Consider the following 20,843-nt stretch of genomic DNA (forward strand, 5'->3'; position numbering starts at 1 on the left):
ATGAAGGCGGGGGAATAGAATTTGCCGTGAGAATGAGGGAAGCATTTTGTCCCACATCGTTTAACTCCAAAATCGAGGACAAGGCATTGGGTATAAATGGGGCACGCACTCTCATTATTAATCATACCTTTCTCGGCCTTTTGGCTAAGATCAAGTGTAGTATCTGTTCTTATCAGTTTAATATCTGATACGTGGGCCATCGGCCCACATGATATTAAATTAATTTTTTATGGGGGAGGGCCCAAATCAGTAGCTTGCTACTGGGGTCCTCGAGCGTCGCCTAAGCGTTGCACTACAGCTCGGGCCTGGCGCACCCCTCTAATTCTTAGTTCAAAAGTTTACCTTCTCGCGACAGAGCCTTCGGAAATAATATGTTGTCCGTTTAGTTATTTAATTCTATTATTGAAATTTCATTTTATTTTATTTATACCAACGGTTTATAATAATAATTAGTCTATAAAAACTACTGAACAAAATAATTCTATATTTTCTAAATTTGTTGCTAGCATTTAATAAAAACCAAATAACATGAAAATTTTATTTATTTATTTATTCATTCTATGTATATTTAATGATTGTGGAAATGAATTTTCAAGCAATTTATATTAGTAAAAAAGTTTTAGGAAAATGCAATATGAATGAATAAAATAAATAAACAATCCAAAATTGATACCTTAAAAGTTTCAAGACACAAGGAAAGGTCGACTCCGTGACAGTGTTCATTCTTGGGAGCGTACATTATGGAGAAGCTGAAGTCACTGGTGCCGGAGAACTTGAAGCAGACGGTGGGTTCAAGCACCGTCGATGATCTTCCCTCATCGTGTTCTTTCTTATTACGCCTTTTTCAGCAATCCCAGCTCTTCTTCCAAGTAAGCTTGGTTGCAAACGGCCTCGTATTTCTCTTCCATTTCTCTCTGGAAAAGTAGGTAAATTAGCATATGGGTTACGCTTCCAATGTAACTCTGGAGGAATATGGGCAAATTTTAGATGATGATGGGTTTTGTCTCCAACGTCACAGGTCATCGGGGATTTGGCAATGGACCCTGAAAATGCTCTCTGTGGTAAGAAAAAGGACGCTGCTCTGGAGTTGAAGCGCCAGGGAAATCAATGCTTCTTGAAGGGGGATTATGCTCCTGCGTTGGTTTATTATTCCCAGGTATCCAAGTTTCATTTATTTTCCAGTTTGTGCGGAAAACTGGTTTCTCTTGTGCCGATTCACAGTGGGTTAGTATTAGTTTTATAGATTTCAGGATTGACCTACAACTTCAACTTACAATGAAGGATGAAAATTAGTATTATTCAAATGCTTTATTCCAGGATTGTTTTAGATTACAACAGTACACATCACTAAGTTTCCCTTATAACGTCCACAGGCACTGCAAGTGGCTCCGATGAATGCTGTTGACATGGATAAGAATTTGGTTGCAACCTTATATGTGAATCGAGCATCAGTTTTGCTTGTGAGTTCGGTCCTTCGGTTGATTTATATTTAATGTAAAACTATAATAAAAGAGAAAAAGTAATAAATTATTGCAAATTGATGTATGAACTGAGTGATTTAGGTTCCTCCATTGACACTAATCCATCTGCTTTATGCTTCCTTCAGAAAATGGATCTGCAATTGGAGTGTTTACGTGATTGCAATAGAGCACTTCAAATTTCATCAAACTATGCAAAGGTGAAATTAATTTCATATCATATTATGTTTGTGGATACTCCTTATAATCCACTTGTTGTTCGATCTTCCCTCATTGCCATGAGCTATGTCTTGTTTTTTTTTTTTTTTTTCTTGTTCTATAGGCATGGTATAGAAGAGGTAAAGCAAATGCTAGTATGGGAAATTTTCATGATGCTATCCGTGACTTTCAAATGTCTAAGAGTGTGGAGGTATCATTCAATGGAAAGAAACAGGTAGACGACGAGTTGAAGATCATCCAACGTCAGCACAAGAGGTCAAATACAGTACTGGAACATAGCAACAACAACAAATTAGACGATTTTGGTATGTCTCATGTTTAATTTTATTGAATAACAACTCAAGACTTTCATGTTATATTCTCTGGGCTTGGAGGATCTCCTCTTTTTCATCTTTAATTGCTAAAAGGGTTTGGTGGGAAAAGCTTAATGTTTCTTCTCTTCTAGTCTGTTCTTAATATTTTGATAGTCAATGAGTTCATTTCCCAAAGAAATGATACAAGCTATGTAGTAGTTTAAATACCCTAAAATTGTTAGTGGTTTTCTCTAGTAGGTTTGTATTGTATTGGTTAGCCGATATTGTCCTCTTTGGACTTTTCCTTCTAGGCTTCCCCTCAAGGTTTTATAATGCGTCTATTAGGGTGAGGTTTCTACACCCTTATAAGGAATGCTTTGTTCTCCTCTCCAACCAATGTGGGATCTCACAATCCATCTCCCTTGGAGGCCCAACATCCTCGCTAGCACACCGTCCGGTGTTTGTCTCTGATACCATTTGTAACAGCTCAAGCCCACCACTAGCAGATATTGTCCTCTTTGGGCTTTCTCTCAAGGTTTTGAAACACGTCTACTAGGGAGAGGTTTCCACACCCTTTTATGGAATGCTTTATTCTGCTCTCCAACCAACGTGGGATCTCACAATTTGGGTTATTTTGGGATATATGGGGTGATTAGAGAGCTCCCTTCCTCTCCCTTTCTCATTTAGAGAACAAGTACAATTTTCCAAAACGATGCCTCCTGCTAGTCTCTATCTTCCTTCTATATTCCCTCTCTGTCAACTCCCTAACTAGCTAATATGGTTGGGATCTGCATAAGTCATTTCATCATCCACACCCTCAATCTTTCTCCCTTCTTATAACAGTCCAAGCCTACCGCTAGCAAATATTGTCCGCTTTGACCCGTTACGTATTGCCGTCAACCTCACGGTTTTAAAACGTGTTTGTTAGGGAGAGGTTTCCACACCCTTATAAAGAATGCTTCGTTCCCCTCTCCAACCGATGTGGGATCTCACAATAGTCATTTCATCATCCACATCCTCAATCTTTCTCCCTTCCTCTGGCTACAAGTACATGCACGTCAGCGGAGGCTTATCAAACTTCCAACAGGAAAACCAAATAAATAAAATGTTTTGATGTCTATTGGAGCTGGTACTGGGATGCGGGAAGAGAGCAGATTTTTAAAAGATGACATATGAACAATGTTTTGTTTAATTAATTTTTCGTTTTAAAAACATAAAATAGTCTTGAAAAACAACCTCCAAGCAGCCCCCTAATGTTCTGGTTACAGGATCTTTTTTGGTTGGGGGGATCATTTATCAGAGTGCAATAGGAAGAGGATTTTCAGGCTGTTTACGAAGAGCCCACAAAATACAGGCTTAAATTACTTCTTAAAAACATAGGTATTCGTTACTCGGTTACTTGTTATAAACTAGCATTATATGTGTTACAGATGAGCCAATTCAAGTAAAATTACATGTCACCACGTCGAATAAAGGTAGAGGAATGGTTTCACCCATTGAGATACCTCCATCATCCTTGGTCCATGTTGAAGAACCTTATGCCTTGGTGAGTACATATTTATCTTCTAAATCATGGGGAACGCATTCTATTGTCCATACTGTTTCTTTCACCTTTTTCTTTGTCAAATTCTCTCAACTTTACACTTTATACTGCCTCCAAGCCTGGACACTATATTTTCACGAGAAGTTATTCTGTATACGGTCTAAAGGGTTTGCAACCCAGGGCTGGTTGACAACAATCTAATCAGTTTTTCTGACTTAAAGTCTTATAATATTTACTTTGCTTTTGACTGGCAGGTAATATTGAAGCATTGTAGAGAAACTCACTGCCATTACTGCTTGAATGAGCTACCAGCAGATAAAGTACCCTGTCCATCATGCTCGATTCCTCTGTACTGCTCACAACGTTGCCAAATACAAGCCGGGGGACGAATGTTACAAAACGTTCCAGATAATAAAGAGATTTTAAAAGATCTATCTGATGACCTCAGAAAGTATGTTCAAGAAATAACTTTGCCCAGTTTTGCTGACTTAAGGACTGATGATGTTCCTGAACATAAACATGAATGTGATGGTGTGCACTGGCCTGTAATTTTGCCATCTGAAATAGTTTTGGCTGGGCGAATAGTGGCTAAATTTGTAGGACAGGGAGGTGTCTTTGCAGATGCTTCTAACCTTGTGGATATGTTGGTACTTCTGATTACTATATATCCCTACTAATTGTATTTGATTTTTTTACCTTGAAAACTACCTCTATTCTTGGCTTCGCTCTCACGACATGGAGTTGAACCATGATCGACTGTGATCGTGAGAATTGCCTAGAGCTTCTTGGCCCACGTGTCCCGAACGAACTCAGTACTAAGCTTATTCCCAATGGTTTCCTGTAGAATCTTTCACACCATTTTTCGGAAATGCACGCTGACAGCAAGCTGGAGTGTATCATCTATTCCATTATATTATCAAGTTGTCTTCGGCAATTTTTCCCCTCTCAACTTCCAGTAAATGAGAACACTATCTCGCAGGTTGGTTGATTCTCTTACACTTCATCATCTGTTCTAGAAAGAATGAAAAAGGCCCAATTTACCTCAAAATAATTATGAAATGGATTATTTGCTTTATCAATGCAGATTGTCATACTTATATCCCAAATCAGAACAAATTCTATATCTATTGTCCGTATGAAATCCTTCGATGCACCGGGGTCACGAGATCAGTCTGGAAGATTATCTAGCGTGGTTCCTTTTACTTGTAATATGGAACAAGTAAGCTCATCAGCCTGTATTTCTCTATGGTTTCAATTTTTCAATTGATTTAAATAGTAAATCCTTTGTAGTTGGCACTTCCTCATTGTGGTTTTTAATAGGTCAGAGTAGGTCAAGCTATTTATACAACTGGAAGCTTGTTTAACCATTCATGCAAACCGAACATCCATGCATATTTCAATTCACGTACCCTCTTTATTCGGACAACTGCGTCCGTGACAGTGGGGTGCCCCCTAGAGTTGTCATACGGTCCACAGGTTTGCCTATTCTCCAAACTTGGGTCCACATTTTCTAAACACGACCTTTGCTATCAATGTTCCTTTTAACTTTTCCTTCTAAAATATATATATGTAATAGTCCAAGCCCACCACTAGCCGATATTGTCCTCTTTCTAGCTAAATGTGCTTCTACTTCTCTGACAGGTTGGTCAATTGGACTGCAAAGACCGTCTTAAGTTGCTAGAGGATGAGTACTCTTTCAAATGTCAGTGTAGTGGTTGCTCAATGGTGCATATACCTGACCTTGTCCTCAATGCATTTTGTTGCATTAATTCAAGCTGCTGTGGCGTAGTCTTGGATAGATCCATCTTCAACTGTGAAAACAAGAAAACCAAGGACTATCTTACGGTCGACGAACAAAGTAGGCTTGAGCCTTTCATGCTGGTACTGTATCATTTTTTAATGCTTTTTAAGCACCTCTACCCAATTCTTAGTCCTTTCCTTCAACACAATGGTTTGAGATGTACAAAAATTGTATGCTTTTACCAAGTTTAAGAACGGTTTGAGCAAGGGACTAAATGGTGCTATTGCATTTCTATAGACTGACAGCTTCCTTCATGCTGGTCCTAGCCATTGTTTGAAGTGCGGATCTTATCGTAATATAAAATCATCTCGTTCGACTGTGGACGAGGCCTGGATTCACTTTACGAGGTAATTGCCTGATGCAATGTTGCCCAAGTCCGTTAGTGTTGGACCGTTGGTCGTATACTCGTTCTATAATTGCTCATAACAAGAGAATTCTTTCTTTCACTTGGGTTTGGATAACTGGCTGACAAATGTACACAGGTTGCAGCAGGAGATAAATTCAAATAGGGTATCCGAGACGACAGTCTCAGATGCTTTGAGAGCCCTGTGCTCACTGAAGTCTACATTGCATGCATATAATAAGCGTATAGCAGAAGTGAGTTCTCGTTTCGATATTGAACACTATATGCTGTCGTTTCCTTTTATGTGCTCAAATGGGTAGAGATACCTATGTCGAAACGATAGTACTGTGGACAATGCTTGTATCTTAGCTAAGCGATGCTTGTTCGGGTTAAGTTGGCTACAAATAATGCTATATGATTCACTTCTTGTAGGCTGAAGACAATCTGTCACAGGCCTTCTGTTTGCTTGGAAAACTCGAGCTGGCAGCGGACCATTGTAAAGCATCAATTCGGGTATGCTTTCTCTATGGACATATAATTGTACTTATAGGAAGTAAAACTTGTTTTAATATGCTCCACTTTTTTGTGACAACCATTCTAAAGATATAAAGTTCCATTTGGAATCTTAAAATTACATTATAAACGACTGCAACATACAACGCGCTACATCAGAGTGATGAGCCACCACGAGGGGTTACCTTTCGAACCAAATAGAAACTGAATTCTCACTGAATCTGCATGGTTTGTTTTGTTTGGAAAGACTTCGTTTTTGTCCGAATCATGAACGTTTCTTTTTTTCCTTCTCTGTTTTTGTGAGATCCCACATCGGTTGGAGAGGAGAACGAAACATTCTTTATAAGGATGTGAAAACCTCTCCCTAACCGACGCGTTTGAAAAACTTTGAGGGTAAGTCCAAAGAGACAATATCTGCTAGCAGTGGGCTTGAGTTGTTATAGTATTTGATTTGAGATAACTCCATCTCAACTATCTTCCTTGATTTTGTTCGGAGTAAATGAAACCTGAGCCGTACTTTCCCGCTTTTTGCAGATTCTAGAGAAGTTGTATGGCGAAAACCATATCACCATTGGCAACGAACTCTTGAAGCTGTCTTCCATTCTGTTGTCTGTGGGTGACTGCAATGGTGTGGAGTGCATTAAACGATTGAGTGAAATTTTCAGGTGTCATTATGGATGGCATGCCAACGCAATGTTCCCATTTTTGAACATCTTGGAGGAAGAAACTCACAAATTTGTCAGCACAGATGTTTGATCACAACGTGCATGGAACCCAAATTTGTCAACTGTTCGATCTTTTTTTTTTTTTTTTTTTTTTCAATAAATAGAACTACGCAATTGTCTATCCTTTTTTTCCTATGGTTGATCTTTCATTCTGTAAATTCACATATTTCAATTTTTAGCAATTGGACGGTTTGGTTGAGTAGTCTAGGGCACTTTATAATCATACAACGTTGGTCTTTTCCATTATTTACCTATTTCAAATTTTCAGCAATTGCACAGTTTGGTCGAGTGGTCTAAGGCGCTAGATTTAGGTTCCGGTCCAAAAGGGTGTGGGTTAAAATTCCATCATTGTCACCATTTTATAATGAACCATACAATTGAGTGTTCTCTCAGTGAATTTTTCTATTTTAATTTTTAGTAATTAGACAGCTTGGCCGAGTGGTCTAAGGCACCAAGTTTAGGCTCTGGTTTGAAAGACCGTGGGTTCAAATCCCACAGTTGTCACAATTTTTTTTTTTTTTTCATCAATGAATTTTTCTATAACCATACAACATTGAGTGTTTCCTCAGTCAATTTTTCTATTTCAATTTTTAGCAATTGGACAGTTTGGCCGAGTGATCTAAGGCGCTAGATTTAGGCTCTGGTCCGAAAGGGCGTGGGTTCAAATCCCACAGTTGTTACATATTTCTTTTATTATTATTTTTTTCATCAATGAATTTTTCTATAAGCATACAACATTGAGCGTTTCCTCGGTAAATTTTTCTATTTCGATTTTCAGCAATTCGACAGTTTGGCCGAGTGGTCTAAGGCGCCAGATTTAGGCTCTGGTCCGAAAGGGCGTGGGTTCAAATCCCACAGCTGTCATAATTTTTTTTAAATTTTTTTTCCATCAATAAATTTTTCTCTAACCATACAACATTTAGCGTTTTCTCAGTAAATTTTTCTATTTCAATTTTCAACAATTGGACAGTTTGGCCTAGTGGTCTAGGGTGCCAGATTTAGGCTCTAGTTTGGAAGTGCGGGGTTCAAATCCCACAGCTCTCATAAATTTTGTTTTTTTCCATTAATGAATTTTTCTCTAACCAACATTTAGCGTTTTCTCAGTGATTTTTTCTATTTCAATTTTTAGCAATGGGATAGTTTGGCCGAGTGGTCTAAGGTGCCAGATTTAGGCTCTGGTTTGAAACCTGAAAGGTTGTGAGTTTGAATCCTATAGCTGTCACAAATTGTTTTATTTTTTTTTTCCAATGAATTTTTCTCTAACCATTCAACATTTAGCGTTTTCTCAGTAATTTTTTCTATTTCAATTTTTAGAAATTGGACAGTTTGGCCGAGTGGTCTAAGGTGACAGATTTGTTCGAAAGGTCGTTGGTTCAAATCCCATAGCTGTCATAATTTGTTTTTTTTTTTCCATCAATGAATTTTTCTACATTGAGCGTTTCCTCAGTGAATTTTTCTATTTCAATTTTTAGAGATTGGATAGTTTGGCCGAGTGGTCTAAGGCGCCAGATTTAGGCTCTGGTCCGAAAGGGCGTGGGTTTAAATCCCACAGCTATCATAATTTTTTTTTATTTTTTTTTTCATCAATAAATTTTTCTCTAACCATACAACATTTAGCGTTAACTCATTCAATTTTTCTATTTCAATTTTCAACAATTGGACAGTTTGGCCGAGTGGTCTAAAGCACCAGATTTAGGGCTTTTGTCTAAAAGGTCGTGGGTTCAAATCCCACCGCTCTTTTAATTTTTTTTCCATCAGTAAAATTTTCTATTTCACTTTTCAACAATTGGACAGATTGGCCGAGTGGTCTAAGGATTTCAAGTTTTATCAATTAGTTTGGTCGAGTGGTCTAAGACGTCACATTTAGACTCTGGTTTGAAAGGGTTGTGGGTTCCCAAATCCCACGGCTGGTCCAAAAGCGCGTGGCAGTTGTCACCATTTTTTTTAATGAACCATACAACATTGAACGTACCTTCCATTTATTTTTTCTAGATTGAGGATCTAGTCTGAAAGGGCATGGGAGTACTATCGCTCTAGTTTGGACACACTTGGACACAATGAGGTCCAACATTTCTTGGACACATATCAAACACCTCACTTTTGAATAAATTTTGGGAGTTAAATGCACCAAACTCATTTTCTTAATGTAATGCATACACTTATAAGCTTTGAATGCTCTTGTACAAATCTGGTATAAATATGATATATATTTTAATAAATGTATCCTTCTATTTCTATCCATACTCGTAGCTTCCCATTTTCCTGCTAAATTCACAAAATCAACCAATCTTTTCAATCGTTGGAATAATTCAAACAATCTGAATATGTTTCAACTATGCAAAAAGAAATTGCCCAATATCCAAATCTTATTGAAATCTGAATATGTTTCAAGTTCTCCATCTGTAAAACCATCTACAAAAGTGACTTGTTGAAATCAATGGATAGATAATCAGTTTCATAAACTAAACCAGTGAATCAGCACCAACAGCCTTCATGACATCATTGAATGTTTGAATTAGAGATGGATTTGAAGGCATCAGGACCAGTTTTTTCTCACCAGTTTTCTACCTTCAAACAATGAACATGAAATTGAAGGTACTGATGTATTCACGAGAAAATAGAGCTAAATAATGGCCATTATGGACCCACAAAGGGAAATCAAAAGCTTCAATTAAACTGCTCATGCTAGTGAAATCAAGAAGAATTATGCACAAACCAAAGTGATAATGAAGTGGGATTATTACCTATTATTATGCAGGAGGATCATTCAGCAAGAAATCCTCTACAGTTGAAGGGAATTCCAATCCTTCTAAACAATTATCGCCGCCATTAGAAGCAAAAACAGCCTTCCCCATCAGTAAATATGCCAATCTAAGAGGCTCTAATCTCTCTGCTTCACCGCCACCATTCCACAAGTACTGAATCCATCCATTTAGCCTCTCCGCCTCCTTTCCACATTTGGGGCCTTTTAGGCCAACGATCTTACTGTAAAACCCGCTTTCACAACCCTCACAGCCATTACAGCCACTCCGAGCACCCAATTCCTGTTCTTCAAACGAATCCCCTAACCCTAGAAGTTGAACCAGCCGTTGAATGTCATCTACAGGCCGGCTTTGGCCACAATCGATGAGATTCGGACTATTCGATTCTGATTTCAGATCTGAGGAATTCGAGAGGAATTCGGGAGGCGGTTCGCTGCTTTCTTGTAAGGAGGAGGCTGTGTTGGTTTGGGGTAAATGAAGGTACATGGGAGTGCTCATGGACTCTTCGGCCGATGAAGAAGAACTGATTTCTACTGGCAATGACGGTGCTCTTCGTGGCGATGGTGGACGAAGAGCGTCCCGTTGCGATGGATTGTCTAATTTAAGGCGTTTCTCGACCTGTGTAGTGAATCAATTTAAGAAACATATGGGGAAAAACAGGGGAGAGGGAGGGGAAATTGAATTGAAATTGGGAGTTACCTGCTTAAGAGACGAAAAGAAACTGGAGTGCAGAGATATAGACGGCGGCGGTGGCGGTGGCGGTGGCGGTGGCGGCATTTTTTCACCCATGAAGCTGCGGCAATGTCTCGGATGGCCAATACACACGACGAGAGGCAAAGCTATCGAACAAAATTTGTTGTCAAATTTCGCGCGCGCACATATATTCATACACACGTATTAAATTGTAAAAATTTGAAATTTAATTCATAAACTTTATTTATTACCCTTTTAAATTTATAAATTTATTATTTAAATTTTGATATTTTTTAAAATTTGCTAATGTACTACACAAATAAATATTTAATAATCATAAATTTATGGTTCTGACATTCCCTACGGACATGGACGGTTGAAATTTTTATAACAGTGAAGAATACTTTTCTCTTCTTAAGAGTGAAGACAATTCCTACAAACCAACACGGAGTCCTTTTGAGTAAAGTATGCTTAACCATGAAGTTCTTATAGTTAAGCCACCGATGTGCACCTTTTTGGTACAAATTGGTGATTTTTAATTCTTTTAAACCTTTTTTCGTCATCCTATGATTACTCTCATTTGATTATGGTCTCCGTTTATTTATATATCTTTGATTTACTCGAATGTCACTTTCTTTTTTCTTTTTAATTCAATATATAAGTGTGTGAGATTCTTACCATGAATCCTCACTGGTAGTTGATATTACCATTTTTACTCGTTACGTATGACCCTCTCCGAACGTGGGATCTCACAATCAATTTTTGCCTCAAGTTTGATTTGTCATTCATTTTTTACAATGAATCCCCTCTGTAGGTCCAGCGTTCTCGTGGCACATCGCCCTGATCTCTGCCTCTAATACCCATCACGGGTTGATATTGTTCGTTTTGACCCGTTACACAGTTTTAAAACGCGTCTACTAGAGATAGATTTTCACACTCTTATAAGAAATGTTTCGTCCGCCTCTCCAACCAATGTATGATCTCACACCAACAATGTTGGTTACAACTAATTTATTGCGTTCGTGAGTGTTGTTTATCAATCATTGTTTTTTTTTTCTTTCTATTTTTGCTTGCATCTTAGTCTAGTTCAAAATTTTCAATAAAACTAAATCTTTTTCACACTTGTCATTGTTAATAGCCACAACGAAAAATTCATTAGTTTTCACATGGATCCTACTTTTGAGAGTCGGGTTTGTAACTTTGATGACGGTGGTTGGAATCTTTGTTCCATAAGACAAGATAATTGGGATAAGGAACTCTAGATCATGATATCTTATCCAATATCTCAAATAAATCTTCAATACCATGAAACTTCACTCAGCTAAAGATTACAATATCTGGTGCCGCAGCTGCCGATGGTTCTTGATTGGCTGACAACTAGGACAACACGATATGTGTAGTCACTCCCTCCTCCTCGGAGATTGTCGGCAATGGCAGAGTCAGCATGAGGAAATCCGCCGCCAAATCTGTTTCTTCTGGAAGCCTATGGTACGGACCTGACCGTGTCAAGTATTTGGGTCCATTCTCTGGCGAGTCTCCGTCCTACCTCACCGTGGAGTTTCCCGGTGACTATGGCTGGGACACTGCCGGACTTGCTGCTGACCCTGAGACCTTCGCCAAGAACCGTGAGCTCGAAGTTATCCACTCCAGGTAAGAACTCAATAAACAAAATTTTGAAAGACAAAAAAAAAAAAAAAAAAAAATTCATGGAATCCTCAAATGTCCAATAAAAAAAGGAAAGTGTAATCAAAAGTGATTCAAATAAAGGTGTAGTTTGTTCGAGGACTCAAGAAAATAAAGTCGAGCCTCAATTAAAAGGAGACTGTTCAAGAGATCCATCAACCTCATTAGAGGCTCTATAGTGTAATTTGTTTGAAAGTGTCTGTTAAGAATATTTAGCCATAAATTATAGTTTACCGTATATATCATATTGGATATTTTATTATAGGATAAATATCTAGATAGTTGCCTTCTTACCATAGGTATATTTCCATTTATTATTATTTCCGTTTATTTTATTATAAATAAAACAATTTTCACCGGGTAGATTATCAGGATCATGTCTTTTAACTTAGTCATATCAATAAAATCCTCTATGGAATAAAAAATGAGAGTCTAGTCAAAAGTATCTCAAATTTCAAATAAATAGTCTACCATAGAAGGATGGTTGGGAGAGAGTCTCACGCTGAATAATCATATATTTATAAGTAAAAAATACTAACTCCCATCTATATGAGATCCATGATTCCTAACACTTTTTTCTTTTCTTGGGTCCTCCTTTTTACAGGTGGGCTATGCTCGGAGCCCTGGGGTGCGTGTTCTCGGAGCTTCTATCCCGCAACGGCGTGAAGTTTGGGGAAGCGGTGTGGTTCAAGGCAGGTTCACAGATCTTCAACGAAGGTGGGCTCGACTACTTGGGGAACCCGAGCTTGATCCACGCTCAAAGCATTCTAGCCATTTGGGCATCGCAGGTGGTTCTGATGGGGGCGGTCGAGGGATACCGTATTGCCAGTGGGCCATTGGGGGAGGTGAGGGATTCGATATACCCGGGTGGGAGCTTCGACCCGTTGGGACTTACAGATGACCCGAAAGGCTTTGCAGAGCTGAAGGTGAAGGAGCTTAAGAATGAAAGTGTTAAGGATATTTAGTAATAAATTATAGTTTACCATATATATTATATTTGATATTTTATTATAAGGCAAATATTAGCTTATTACCCTGGGTATCTTCCCATTTATTGTTATTTCCATTTATTACTCTCGTAATTTATTTGATTATAAATAAGATAACTTTCACACGTGGTGGATTAATCAAACATTCACATGGTATCAGAGTCATTTTGGTTTAGCAATCAGTATCCTTTCTTTTCAATGGCTTTTGAAATCTTCTACTGTTCTTCTCCACCACCCTGCTGGCTTTGACGCCGCAGGAGCAGTCTTCATGGCTACCGCAAGCGGAGCCGATTAATTACTCTTCGGCTCCACCCTATTGACCTCCAAATCATCCTTCACCCTACTCTGTACATACAACCTCACCTTTTCCAAACATAGTCTCTTTCATTTTCTTCTCAATTTTCCCTTTATCCTTCATCCTTCACAGAAACCCTAATCTTAGGATCTTCATCAGCATTTCTCTTCGGAAATATACAGAATCTCGATAAGCCTATCGACCTTTTGCAGAGATTCACCTTTGGAATCTAGGCGCCGCACTGGCATCTTCGCCAACCAAGTTGCTGCCGCCCTTCTCGCCAAAATTGGCTCCTTCGCCCCAATGTGGCGACTCTTCCGGCTGCCCTTTTTGCCAAAATTGGCTCCTTTGCCCAATGTGGCGACTCTTCCGGCTTCAACATTGTCTTTGTCCCTTGCTCTAGGTTTCCCCTTCTACTTCTTGGGGTTAGACATATTCTCACCAGAGCCAAGGTAGCATCGTCGCTAAGCGACAATCCCTGTTTATGGGTTAGACATATTCTCGTCGAAGCCAAGGCAGCATCGCCGCTGAGCGGCGATCCCTCTGCAATTTTCGATGGCCAAGAAAGTGTTTCTTTACGCCTCCTCTGAACCAGGTTGTTGACATCTTCACGAAAAGTATTTCTCAACCTCTTTGAATTTTTTAGATTCAAGCTTCACGTTCGTTCAAATCCGACGTTCAGCTTGCGGTGGGGTGTTAAGGATATTTAGTAATAAATTATAGTTTACCATATATATTATATTTGATATTTTATTATAAGGCAAATATTAGATATTTGCGTTATTGCCATGGGTATCTTTCCATTTATTACTATTTCCATATCCTTGTAATTTATTTGATTATAAATTAGATAACTTTCACACCATTTAAGTGGGGTGGATTAATCAAACATTCGCACAAAAGACTGGCCATGTTCTCCATGTTATGTTTGGCTTCTTGGCCATCGTGACGGGAAAGGGCCCATTGGAGAATCTTGCCGATCACCTTGCTGACCCAGTCAACAACAATGCTTGGGCTTACGCCACCAACTTTGCCCCTGGAAAATAAGTTACAATTGTTTGTTCCTAGAGTGCTTTCGAGAACGAAACGACTGTGCTTTGTTAAGTTTAGTTCTTCATCTTTAAACCAAAATCAAATGAAATAACATGTGGTTCTATATCAAAATTAATTCGATGACAATCCGTACTAAATTATAAGTTTAGTTCATTTGTCTCTCTAGTTTATAAAACTTTTAAAATTGAATGATAGATTTTTAAATTGTGACACATCCAATGGAGAAATGAACAAAAACATTCATTATAAGAGTGAACAATATGTACTAGCAAAAGGCTACTATTACATAAAAATTTAATTTAAATTTTATGTTATGTAATGAGTGATTAAATCAAATTGAGTGTCCTATAAACTCTTAAAGTTTCAATGTTATGTAATGAGTGATTAAATCAAATTGAGTGTCCTATAAACTCTTAAAGTTTCAATATTGTATCTCATATAGTGTAACAACTCAGATCCACCGCTACCAGATATTGTTTTCATTGGGCTCTCTCTTTTGGGCTTCGCCTCAAGACTTTAAAACGTGTCTACTAGGGGAAGGTTTCCACACGCTTATACATGATGTTTTGTTTTCCTCCGCAACCAATGTGGGACATCACAATCTACCCCCTTCGGGGCCCAGCGTCCTCGTTGGTACTCTTTCTTTCCTCCGATCGATGTGGGACCACCCCCAAATCTACCCTTCTTCAGGGTCCAGCGTCCTTACTGGCACACCGCCTTGTGTCTACCCCCTTCGGGGAGTAGTAAGAAAGTTGACACATCGTCCGGTGTTTGACTTTGATATCATTTGTAACGATCAAGATCCACTGCTAGCAGATATTGTCCTCTTTGGACTTTCCTTGAAGACGCCAAAAGGGGAAGCCCAAATATGACATCCGGTAGTGGTGGATCTGGGTCGTTATATATAATATTTATTTTTTAAAATTCATAAACCTAATAAATACAAAAGAACATTCGTAATATGGTATACGATCAATATTCATTAAACTAACCATATCATATTCATTCACGAATCGCATTCGCATCACGATTTTCAACCGTAGAGGACAGGTTCAAATCATCAAGATAATTCTGATAACCATAAGAAACAAACCCCCACACAGCCAAAATCATGGACACAATTTTGATGCCATCCATTTTGTCATGAAAGAAAACGACAGCAAAAACAGGCACAACGGGCAAACCCAAAGCGCTTATGGCGTTGGAAAAGAGAGAAGAAACTTCAAAAATGAGGCCCACACAGCCAACCGAGAAAAGCTGCCAACTTATGGCTGTCCAAACCAAAGTCATTACGTACGAAGCCTTACCCAAATGGAACCCATCCATTTCCCCTTTCAAACTTCTCCATTCCCCACTTGCAAAGAAGCCTATCAATATGGCTGAGCTTGAAACAATTGATTGGTAAATTATCATGTCCATAACTGCCTTGAAAGTCTCCTTTTTTATGACTTTCTTGAAGGCTAGTTGGGTTAATGACAACATCAACCCGTACCCGGCCGAGGCCGCCACCGTGCAAACAAATCCTGTAATCAACGTGAACATGTCAATATTTGAATTCCACGCTTATGTAGGTTAAATGATATACATCGATGGTGATTTAGAATCTTACCTGTAATGAACTTAGCTCGAGAAGCGGGGTGGTTAGGGCCATTAGAGGCACCGTCGGAGACGGGCTCGGGTTGAAACATGAGGAGAGAGGAGGAGATGGTGAGAAGAACAAGAGAATTGAGGATGAAAGGGGTGAAGATAAGGGAGTTAAGGAAGTAAGAAAAGAAGGCATTGAAGGCCAATTGTGAGGCACAAATAAGGGAGTAGGTTGACACAGGAAGGTACATGAGGCCCACGGAGTAAAGAAAGCAACCAATGGCAACAAGGAGACCGAGAGAGACATAGAGAAAGGCAAGTTTTGTAGCCGTGGGTGGGTTTGATTGGAGGGTGATGTTTGAGGATGGGGTTTTGGGTGATTTTATCATGTAGAGTGGGAGGAGAATGGGAAAGCCTATCAATGTAACTAGAGTTGCCAACCATTTGCTTTTGCCACCTTTGTCAAAGTAGAGCCTCCCAAGCATAGTTCCCACTGATTGGCCTGCAATGAGCAGCACCGTGTACACACCAATTCTTAGCCATCTTTTGTAATTTACTTTGATTCTCGGGTTTCTCTTCGGTTGTCTTAGGTTAATGGAGCTCGTTTGCTTTCTCGGGCTCGCTTTCTCGTCTTCTTTTTCATACAACAACAACAATTACAAAACATGTCAGATGTTTCAAAATCGACACAAACAATTAACGTGTAAAAATCGAAAGATACACATGACATCATTCACGTAAATTAACGTAACAGTTAACAGCTATCATGTTAATTACTCCCGCCTTTGGGTCTTGGTGGAGGTTTGGGAAAGTTTGATCCATGGATGACTATTTGAGCGGAATTGCTCCTCTTCGTCCCTCAGCTAGGTCGCCTGCAAGCAGTTCTTCTCGAGCTGTCGTAGACCATTGGTGTCCAATTCTTGAGTGAGATGGAGCAGAACCATCTTATCCACTAAGCTAGCTAGAAGTTATCGAGTCGAAACACTAAAAAAAAGGACGAGGAAATGCAACGGTATAGGAACCAGGGGACCCCACCGCTCGTGCACATAGCGGAAAACCAAAATTTATAGATATATATTTAAATTTGAGTTGACTAAGACTTACCACCAAATTGAAGCCTCAATTCCCCAACATCTCCCATGCCCTAAAGTTGGAAGAAATTTTGTAGAGAGAAAAATGAGAGAATGGAGAGAGATGAGAGATGGAAGGTCTTAAATAGGGAAGGGGATGGGACACAAATTAAAGTACTTGAGCGGTGATGCTATTTTAGTAACAGTCCAATAAGAAAAAAGGAAAAGAAAAATATTAGCTGTCACAGGCAAAAAGACAGTGATTTTTGTCCTAAATTAAAAACATTGGATTAATTAATTCATGTACCTCTTTGCTTTGATTTTCTCGTATATGAAAACGATCACTGATGTAACAACTACTATTGTGTTACTAATTAACATTAAATTCCTAATCTTTCTTTTCTTATTTTTATTTCATAAAAAAAAAAAAAAACAAATTCCGAATTAATTTTATAGAAATTATCTGACACGAACTAAGTTGATATCATCGTAATATCAAGGTTAAAGTTTGGTATTAAGTTTCAAAAGTGGAATACGTTAGCAAATATGAAATACGACAATTACCCATAAATCAAAATAGATTGTTCTCTTTAAATCAGGTACATGGGAGCATTGAAGATCGAGTTGGTCACCAAAACGATGAAAACAATATTAAAAGGTTATGATTTGGTCAAATAATCGACAATCTAATCTATTCGTGAAGTACGACGAAGATGAAATCAGTACCAGAAACACTTGATCTCGAATAAAGTAATCATCAATCTCAATAAGTTTTGTACAACTAGAAAGATAAAGATTGGGCCATGAAGCTCATGGAGGGGAGAGAAAGAAGCCAAATTAATCTCAAGCAACAAAGGACAACACTTGTTGGATTGGGCAACCCCATATGTGCATAGAGCCAAAATGAACACAATAATTTCTGACCGATCTATGATTATATGAATAGACTATTCAATCAATATCTTTGTATTGGATGAACAAATCAAATTGAACAACCGACTCAAATTGATTCGATGGATTTTTGTACAAAAATGACGAGAGTCGATCTTGTTAAAAGTAAAATTAATTAGTAGGTCGGTTTGCGAGTTCAAATGGGTCACGAGTTTATTCAGTCAAGTTATCTTCTCTTCTTCTTCTTTCACATATGTCTCGTTATCTAGTTTGTCTAAATCACAAAATCAACAAAAATTTACAAATTGTTGATGTGTTCGGTCGACTAGCTTTACCAACCCATCCAAACCGACTACCACTAACCAATTAAAACAAAGTAGTCCATTTTTTACACCAGTTTTGGACACCAAGCAACCGCAACTGATGTTCACCCCTATTTGATCAGAGAAAAATTGAGAAAGTTAAAGTACGACATTTGAGTAAATGAGAAATATATGAATAAACAAAGATCACATCCGAATGAAAACAATCATAAAGATAAAATGACTAAAAAAAACTTAAAAGAACTGAAAGTCGAGAGCACCTTTCGCAAATGCCTTATGTTATGGCCCTCTTAGAATGAGCTATACATACAAGGCTCGGTTTGTGCGAGGCCCATCAGGAATTTAATAATATATATCCAAGTTTAAAGTAAATATAATGAAATTTAAAAGATTAGGGAAAAAGTGGTACGCTTGATCAAGTTCAATATTAAAATTAATTTTTTTTCTATAATTTTAGTGCACGTTTATAAATAATTTTCGAATCGTTATAATTATTTTTATCGACATAATTTAATAATACTTTCTAAATACGAGAGACATAATTCAGTTCATCTATTATTTTGTATAATTCAATATAATTTCAATTACCACATAAATTTTGTATTAATCTTAAATTTTTATGGATTTCAATTTCAATATTAATGAGTTAATGAATATTTTGTATTAAATAATATTAAATAAAATTTTAAGATTAAAAAATATTAAAACAATAAATAAATAACAAAATAACTGATAAAATTTAATTCATACCATCCTCTACTTCTTAATAATTCTAAACACGGGGTACGAGATAGCTAACTCTTTCATTTTAATATTTGTTAACGTTCAAGTCAATTTATACATATTGTTCAACAACTAATCAATTTCATTACATCTAATGATAATATTGAATACTCAATACTCAATTACAAATATTGAATACCTCAGGCATTTATGCAACAGTTCCAAACCAAGATTAGAATTAGTTACAAAAATAAGATTTAAAGGGCAAAGACGTAATTAAATCCCTTGAAAGTGAGATTCTAAGTAAGACCTAAAGATGATTTGTTTAATTGAACATATTCAAATTCGGTGGAATCTTTGCTTTAATGTTGTTCCATGAGAGATTCAAGTATCTCAAGTTTATGTGAAATCTCATTTCGGTTAGGAAGTTGCCTTTCTAATCTGTTCCTTGTGAGCTTCTCATATAGTCTGTTTGATCCTACTGGAACTAAACCAATCTGCTCGTTTCGAGACAAATCAATCTCCTCCAAACTCAGGTCATGGATGACTGAATTGATTGCTCTGCAACTTGAGCTCCTTCCGGTTAAGAATGGACCCTAAAATTTATTTTCAATCAATTTCCGCTACCGAGAATCGAAGGAGATGACTAAAGATTTCTTCGTCTGGTTCTTCAATCACTTCATCCTCTTGGCCGACAAAGCTAGTAATCACTCGTGTGCATCAAGATGTTCCTTGGCTCGACTCGTTAGTCCTCTCTTCTTAGAATAATGGTTGTGTTAATCCTCTGCATGTTTGTTCGTCTTTCGTTTGCTAGATCGAAGGTCTTTGTCTCGCCGGAGTTTATGTCCGACGAGACAAAACTGTTTGTCTTACAAGTGAGGTCTAAGGGTTTGTTGGAGGCTGACGTTTTCGAAGTCGTTGGAGTTTAGGTTACACTCGCCGGAAAACTTCGATGTTCTCAATTTTTTCTTTCCTTTTTTGTCTTTTAACTTATTTGTAAATGATAATGACATGTAACTTCTTGTTTAGAAATGTAAATGAGAGTGATGTCTAACTTTTTGTGTTTACCCATGTAAATGAGAGAGATATCTAAATTCTTGTATTTACACATGTGAATAGACAGTGACATATAATTTTTCTTTGGAACAAGGCACATTTCTTATAATATTACAGTCTCCTTAGATAGAAAGGAAGACTACGTAACATGGGTGACGCTATAACAGCGACACCAAATAACAGTAACTCTAGGTTTAACATGTGTTAAACCTAGAGTATATTATGAATACATAAAAGTTGAATCGTCCAAAACATTTATTACATTAATGTGTGACGATGCATCTACCAACGATAGTTGGTAATAGAAGCCAGGGCACTGTCTTTGGAACATTTGCAACCTTCGGTAGGCTATTGTCAGGATTTTTTTGAAATGTTACCTAAGGTTGCAAATGTTGGTAAAGGTTAACGAAGGTTGCAAATGTTACAAAGCCAGTTTAACATGAATGTTAAACCTAGAGTTACTGTTATTCGGTGCGGCTGCTAATGGTTAAGTAGTCTCCTTTTCTATCTAAGGACACTGTAATATTATAAGAAATGTTATACAAAATTGCAGAAATGGACGTAATAAAGAAAAGCGAAAAAAACTAGACCTTTTGAAAGACAAATGGATGAAAATATTGAAATTTAGGCTAGAAATATTGATAGTACGGTGTGTTTCTTAGTAACTTTAATTTATTTACCGTGGGAGGAGAAAGAGGAGAAATGGAGAAGGAGAAGAATGAAAAAATAAAATATAGGTGTAAAATGTGCATTTCTTCCCGAGGAAAGAGTTACAGGTCACTATCTATTCACATTTGTAAACACAA

At 37.7% G+C, this 20,843-nt stretch overlaps 4 protein-coding genes and 3 non-coding genes across 18 annotated transcripts; 5 read left to right on the top strand and 2 right to left on the bottom strand.

Moving 5' to 3' along the window:
* Positions 1–123: 123 nt before the first annotated feature.
* Positions 124–319, top strand: LOC111783748 (U2 spliceosomal RNA). The gene has a single exon (XR_002813429.2). It is a non-coding gene; the product is annotated as a U2 spliceosomal RNA (small nuclear RNA).
* A 149-nt stretch (positions 320–468) lies between these two features.
* Positions 469–7,021, top strand: TPR9 (Tetratricopeptide repeat (TPR)-like superfamily protein). 4 transcript variants are annotated; one of them, XM_023664562.2, is made up of 15 exons: positions 474–926; positions 1,019–1,156; positions 1,374–1,460; positions 1,607–1,678; positions 1,801–2,002; positions 3,421–3,536; positions 3,788–4,180; positions 4,378–4,512; positions 4,618–4,752; positions 4,854–5,009; positions 5,175–5,414; positions 5,572–5,681; positions 5,817–5,931; positions 6,110–6,190; positions 6,725–7,021. In XM_023664562.2, the coding sequence occupies exons 2-15, from the start codon at positions 1,037–1,039 to the stop codon at positions 6,944–6,946; spliced, it is 2,184 nt and encodes a 727-aa protein (XP_023520330.1). In that variant the 5' UTR covers positions 474–926; positions 1,019–1,036; the 3' UTR covers positions 6,947–7,021. The 4 variants fall into 4 exon arrangements, with proteins under 4 accessions (XP_023520332.1, XP_023520330.1, XP_023520331.1 ...); XM_023664563.2 differs by having other exon boundaries at positions 474–922; XM_023664561.2 differs by having other exon boundaries at positions 474–869.
* A 678-nt stretch (positions 7,022–7,699) lies between these two features.
* TRNAL-UAG (transfer RNA leucine (anticodon UAG)) lies at positions 7,700–7,779 on the top strand. Its single transcript has one exon. It is a non-coding gene; the product is annotated as a tRNA-Leu (tRNA).
* A 614-nt stretch (positions 7,780–8,393) lies between these two features.
* On the top strand, positions 8,394–8,473 carry TRNAL-UAG (transfer RNA leucine (anticodon UAG)). Its single transcript has one exon. It is a non-coding gene; the product is annotated as a tRNA-Leu (tRNA).
* Positions 8,474–9,255: 782 nt separating this feature from the next.
* Positions 9,256–10,542, bottom strand: LOC111783234 (uncharacterized). Of its 3 annotated transcripts, none has more exons than XM_023664142.2 (3): positions 10,377–10,541; positions 9,660–10,295; positions 9,256–9,479 (listed from the first exon to the last, which is right to left on the bottom strand). In XM_023664142.2, the coding sequence occupies exons 1-2, from the start codon at positions 10,464–10,466 to the stop codon at positions 9,666–9,668; spliced, it is 720 nt and encodes a 239-aa protein (XP_023519910.1). In that variant the 5' UTR covers positions 10,467–10,541; the 3' UTR covers positions 9,256–9,479; positions 9,660–9,665. The 3 variants fall into 3 exon arrangements, with proteins under 3 accessions (XP_023519910.1, XP_023519909.1, XP_023519908.1); XM_023664141.2 differs by having other exon boundaries at positions 9,256–9,483; XM_023664140.2 differs by lacking the exon at positions 9,256–9,479 and having other exon boundaries at positions 10,377–10,542.
* Positions 10,543–11,763: 1,221 nt separating this feature from the next.
* Positions 11,764–14,803, top strand: LOC111783310 (chlorophyll a-b binding protein of LHCII type I, chloroplastic). The gene is made up of 3 exons (XM_023664231.2): positions 11,764–12,020; positions 12,658–13,003; positions 14,241–14,803. The coding sequence occupies exons 1-3, from the start codon at positions 11,815–11,817 to the stop codon at positions 14,382–14,384; spliced, it is 696 nt and encodes a 231-aa protein (XP_023519999.1). The 5' UTR covers positions 11,764–11,814; the 3' UTR covers positions 14,385–14,803.
* Positions 14,804–15,368: 565 nt separating this feature from the next.
* Positions 15,369–17,229, bottom strand: LOC111783268 (purine permease 21). 7 transcript variants are annotated; one of them, XM_087120643.1, is made up of 4 exons: positions 17,079–17,209; positions 16,727–16,935; positions 16,000–16,605; positions 15,369–15,913 (listed from the first exon to the last, which is right to left on the bottom strand). In XM_087120643.1, exons 2-4 carry the CDS (start codon positions 16,794–16,796, stop codon positions 15,393–15,395), a joined length of 1,197 nt encoding a protein of 398 aa, XP_086976769.1. In that variant the 5' UTR covers positions 16,797–16,935; positions 17,079–17,209; the 3' UTR covers positions 15,369–15,392. The 7 variants fall into 7 exon arrangements, with proteins under 7 accessions (XP_086976769.1, XP_086976770.1, XP_023519951.2 ...); XM_087120644.1 differs by having other exon boundaries at positions 16,727–16,867; positions 17,079–17,156; XM_023664183.2 differs by lacking the exon at positions 16,727–16,935 and having other exon boundaries at positions 16,000–16,608; positions 17,079–17,229.
* Between the last annotated feature and the right edge of the window lie 3,614 nt (positions 17,230–20,843).

This window comes from Cucurbita pepo, chromosome 20, assembly GCF_057944985.1.
Source record: "Cucurbita pepo subsp. pepo isolate OVF chromosome 20, ASM5794498v1, whole genome shotgun sequence".
Classification (NCBI taxonomy): Eukaryota; Viridiplantae; Streptophyta; class Magnoliopsida; order Cucurbitales; family Cucurbitaceae; genus Cucurbita; species Cucurbita pepo.